This window comes from Atta colombica, unplaced genomic scaffold, assembly GCF_001594045.1.
Source record: "Atta colombica isolate Treedump-2 unplaced genomic scaffold, Acol1.0 scaffold228, whole genome shotgun sequence".
In the NCBI taxonomy this organism is placed as follows: Eukaryota; Metazoa; Arthropoda; class Insecta; order Hymenoptera; family Formicidae; genus Atta; species Atta colombica.
This window is the reverse complement of record NW_017259325.1, coordinates 1,051,975-1,056,648: the sequence shown is the minus strand read 5'-3', so window position 1 is coordinate 1,056,648 and position 4,674 is coordinate 1,051,975. Positions and strand designations below refer to the sequence as shown.

The 4,674-nt window shown below is 39.0% G+C and overlaps 1 protein-coding gene across 1 annotated transcript in view; it reads right to left on the bottom strand.

Annotated features, from left to right (window-relative positions):
* Nucleotides 1-1,672: 1,672 nt before the first annotated feature.
* Nucleotides 1,673-4,674, bottom strand: part of LOC108688289 — a 3,949-nt gene continuing 947 nt past the window's right edge. The window contains exon 2 of the mRNA XM_018194477.1: nt 1,673-3,373. Coding sequence (XP_018049966.1) covers nt 1,673-3,373 — 1,701 coding nt within the window. The remainder of the gene's footprint in view (nt 3,374-4,674) is intronic.

Below are 4,674 nucleotides of genomic sequence, written 5' to 3'. Positions count from 1 at the left end.
ATATATATGTGTAATATATATAAATATAAATAAATAATAATGGCAATAAATAAATATATTTACAGCACCTTGTGAATATAGGATTTTTTAATTCCCAATTATAATTTATTCTGTATACAAAAATACATCAACTGCCTTTGATTAATAAAGTAACTAAATAGAGATTTATATAGTGAGAGTAATTGAATGGTTTACAACTTTTTTGGATACCTTGCATATTACTATACCTTATACACTAAATAGATCACGCTGCAAATATAAACTAATGACTGCACACACGATTTTACATAACTTATTGAATTGTCTCATTTTTTTTACTTAACTTTTCACAAATTTTCAACAAATTTTCTTAGCAATATTACATTGATCATAATAACAATACTACGACAAATGAAAACCTTAACATTATGATAACGTTATCATTCATACCTTTTTGAGAGTTACTTAACATTCATACAGCACACGTGAAACAAAGCGAACTTCATTTCGTAACCAGACTACGTAAATTTATTATTTGCTGTTTTACATAATATCATAATATAATATTTTGGCACTTTAGATTTTCGCAACTTAAAAAAAGCTATCAAAATAAACTTTCAACAATTAACTATACTTCTGTATAATTAAAAATTTCTCATTTTGGTATAATATATTTTTTTGTTAATATTTTTATTTATTTGTTACTTTTAATTTATTGATTGTAATAGAATAATCATACTTTCACATTTTGTAATTTTATTTTATTTGTTTACTTCATATAAAATTTTCTATAGGATTCTACTTATCTTTAGAAAATTTAGGTAAGTAGATAATAAATATAAATAATATTATTAATAATAACATGTTAATATTGCTTAAACACTATATTGTAAACTATTTTTGCGAAATTTCAACTTTATTATTACCTAATCGCATGTTGAGCAACTATTGTTAAGAGAATCCCAAATACCAAAAAAAGAAATAAAAATAGAGAAAAAAATTACAAAATATAAATACATCGATTGATAAATAATAAACGCAGAAACAGGTTTGATTATCTTTGACTAAATCTTCGGCGTATCGCCTATATTTTTGCCTATAAAGGCCTGAGCTTAAGTTTCATTATGACGAAGCACAACTCTATAGAGACCATAATACGCATTAAACGACACGAGTACTACAATTTATTGTAAAATAATGCCGCTGATACTATCACGTTAAGAAAACGTAGCCTTTATATAGAGTCGTGCTTGCGACACTCGATAGCCTCTATGAAACCTGAAGATTCGCAATTTCGAAGACCAGTCTACATAAATTCTCCTCCTGGCCTTCTGGTAAAAAATGTTCCGCTATATATGTGCATGATTCGCTCAAAATTCTGAATACACATAATATACATACAAAAAAATACTGTCAGTTAATGGCCAAAGATATTTAAAATAGTACAAATGATTTCCACCCGTTTACCGCTAATTTTTTGTCTTGACAAAGTTATATTCGCTAAGACTAATTTCTTTTTCTCTGCACAATCGCATTCGTCTTACGGAAGTACTGACCTCCAACGACGTTTCAACGATATCGCAGAAAACCATGTAAACCGGTTTTGAAGAAGAGGACCATGAAATTCGGTCCCTCTTCCAGAATTGAGATATCGAAATCACCAAAATTCGAGATGACTCGTAGACAAATATTTCTATGAGTAGAAGCATGTTCTCGAAGATTTCTTCGTCGCGCCATTCTGTTCAACATTAGAAAACGTCGTGGATTTCCTGGTCCTCGCCGAGAAGGGCCTGAGACGCATAAAGAGATAAGCGGACAACACACACGAGGAAAGTAGAACGGCGAGTAGCACGATGAGAGTAATCGCAAATCCAGGAGTGGTCATGCAGATCATGGTCGAGCTGGATGTGTTTTCATGACGTTGCGGGAACACCATCGTTGGTCCATTCAGTTCGCTGTTGTTGTTCTCATCGATGGAAAAGGTAAGGTCACCGGTCGAGACAACTCGAATAATTCGATTCACACCAACGGCCTTTTGCGGATTGTGCACTATTTCTCGGGATTTTCTTCTCCTTTCATCTCGGGGCCGTCCAGCCGCTGCCTGTAAATAGGCCTCTAACGGCAGCGGAATCGGAGGCGGAAGACCGTATCCGACGTCAGGATGTTCATTCGTCGGAGAATGATGATGGTGATTCTCTAGAAGACCCTGACTCTCCAAAAGCGATGACGATTCCGAACACTGTTCCGGGCATTGATATCGGCATATCTGTATGGTACACTGAAAGTGAACTTCCATGGAGTCTGGAAACTTGAATGCCTGGAAATGAGCGTACGACAGCACTGACGCCGAAGCGCCGAAATTCTTGATTTTTGTGAATCTAGACATCAATTTAGGTCGTGTGATACAGCCTCGCTGATCCACTAGTTGTATTGGCGCGCGTTTGCCATCGTGAGCCATGCAATTTCTCACGAGCATATCGAACTTAGAATCGTCATCCTTAATCGCGAGTACCATCGTCATAGTCTGACCGATCTTGACAAGTCCCGAAACCTCAGAAGCCCATGGTCCCTTGCCAACTTGTATCTGCATCCAGCATCCGACATTATCACCAGCGAAATCCGCGCGAACTACATCCAGCATATCCACAGGAAATGGACGGAAGGTGACCGATTTCTCATACAGATCGTGCCAAGTGCAGCGCAGTTTACGCGCCTGATCCCAAACTTCTTGCACTTGAGGATCATATTGCACCACTATGATGTTTTCGAAAAACGTCCCGGATCCAGATTCGGCGCCGTAACCATATAATCCATTTTCCGTATTGCCGGCCGTACCACACGCATGTATGCTGATGTCGAAGTTGACGGACGTGTGACCAAGTCCCGCAGGCAGGTGTACACAATTAATATTGCTGTAGTGGCCTTTACTAAAGACTATGCCATAGAATGGCTTATCAAAACCCAGATAGACCTTCATCAGACTTTTTTCACATTTCACGTCCAGCGACACGATCTTCGGCATATCAGGCGTTGGCGCTGGCCAAGGTTCGACGCCAATCGCGGTACTAACTCCACCGCCCGTGGTATAGATCTTATCCATAGCTTCCGATTGCGCTTTAGAAGGCGGCAATGGCGGCGGTGGGCCATGATAAGCGACATTATGATGCGGACGCGGTAAACTCAATGCACCTCGACCCGGTGGTAATAAAGGATGACCTCGGAGGCCACCCGATTTATAATGGTTTCCTCCCGCATCCTTATCCGCTATGGAATCCAAAGCTAATTGATCGGAATTAATTAATTCGTTATCTTGATGATTCAATGCTGAATTCTCGTTCCGATTATCTTCCCCCGGAATCGCTTCTACAACCTCGACTTCTTCGGCTCGAGCCAGCTATAAAAACACCAATAATTGTTGACAATAGATGCGATCCTTACGTTTTGGACTTTTAAAAGATATTATAAAGAATTTTTAGTTTTAAGTTTGAAAAAATAAAAGATGATGACGATATAGAAAGTTGTTAAATTCTTATGAAATTAAATATATATAATGATACGATAGAAAATATTTGTTTCTTTTTAAATCATTAATTACTTATGTCACCCTTGATTCAACGAGGCTATTTAATGAGACTACATTATCATATCGAAAGCTCGTCCGCAAATTTTATTTTTAGTCCCATTGATCGTTCTGATGTATATAGAAATAGCATTTCAGCTAATTTTTATACATTTATCGAAAAAACGGCCATACAACGGTATTCGTTTCTCACGCGCTCAATGGGAAATCTAAGTGTGTCAAGCTCGACAGAAATCGCACTGCGCCGAGAAATGCGGCGTATGGGCTCGATCGTTCGATTATCCAATCGGACAAATGGAGCGATCGTCGAAAGAGTTATTTCCGGTGGCACGGCAGCCGAGGGCAACACGGCATGGAGGATGGCGAATCGCCGGCGGCGATAAACCTGTTCGGAGTATTCAACGAATGTGGAGTTCGATGATTCGATTGACAGACGGTGGGGACCATAGGGGGTTACGAGGTAGGGAACCCGCGGAATAGGAGCATTGAGTCATGAGTGTAGAACTGTACGTTATAATGGTCGATTGCGTCACGCGTGACCTTAGGGCATAACGGACTACCCGTGTCTTTAGCCACGGGTCAATCGGCCAGTTCCGCGCACATGTTCGGCACAACTCTCCTTCTCTCCCCTACCATCCGTCTGTTTACTCGTCCCGTCATGGATTTTCAATGTGCGCGTCCCATAATTCGACCAAGGCCTACCAAGTCACTTGCGCAGGGTTTCGCACCATCGTGACGGGTTTCAACGACGTCGGTTCTCAAAGAAGACGCGACAACTGGCAATTTATCATGAATGACGTGCATCGTGCCATTTATATCAAACACGTTTTGTTCAAGTGTCAACACTCAATGCTTCGTCTTCGATCATGACAGTTTGGTCGCTTTCTATCGGAAAGAATAAAAATGTATGAATTGCAAATGTATATAGACGTATATAAACGTTGCATATTATGCGCTCGAAAATTTATCATGTCTATTATTGCATGTAGGGATATAAAGCATATATGAGAAGCGGAAGGAGAAAGAAACACGCAAAACAGTTAAATATATAGAAAGAGTTAATTTGACTTTGATAAGAAATACAGGTTGAAATGGTGCTAAATCATTGTACAAGT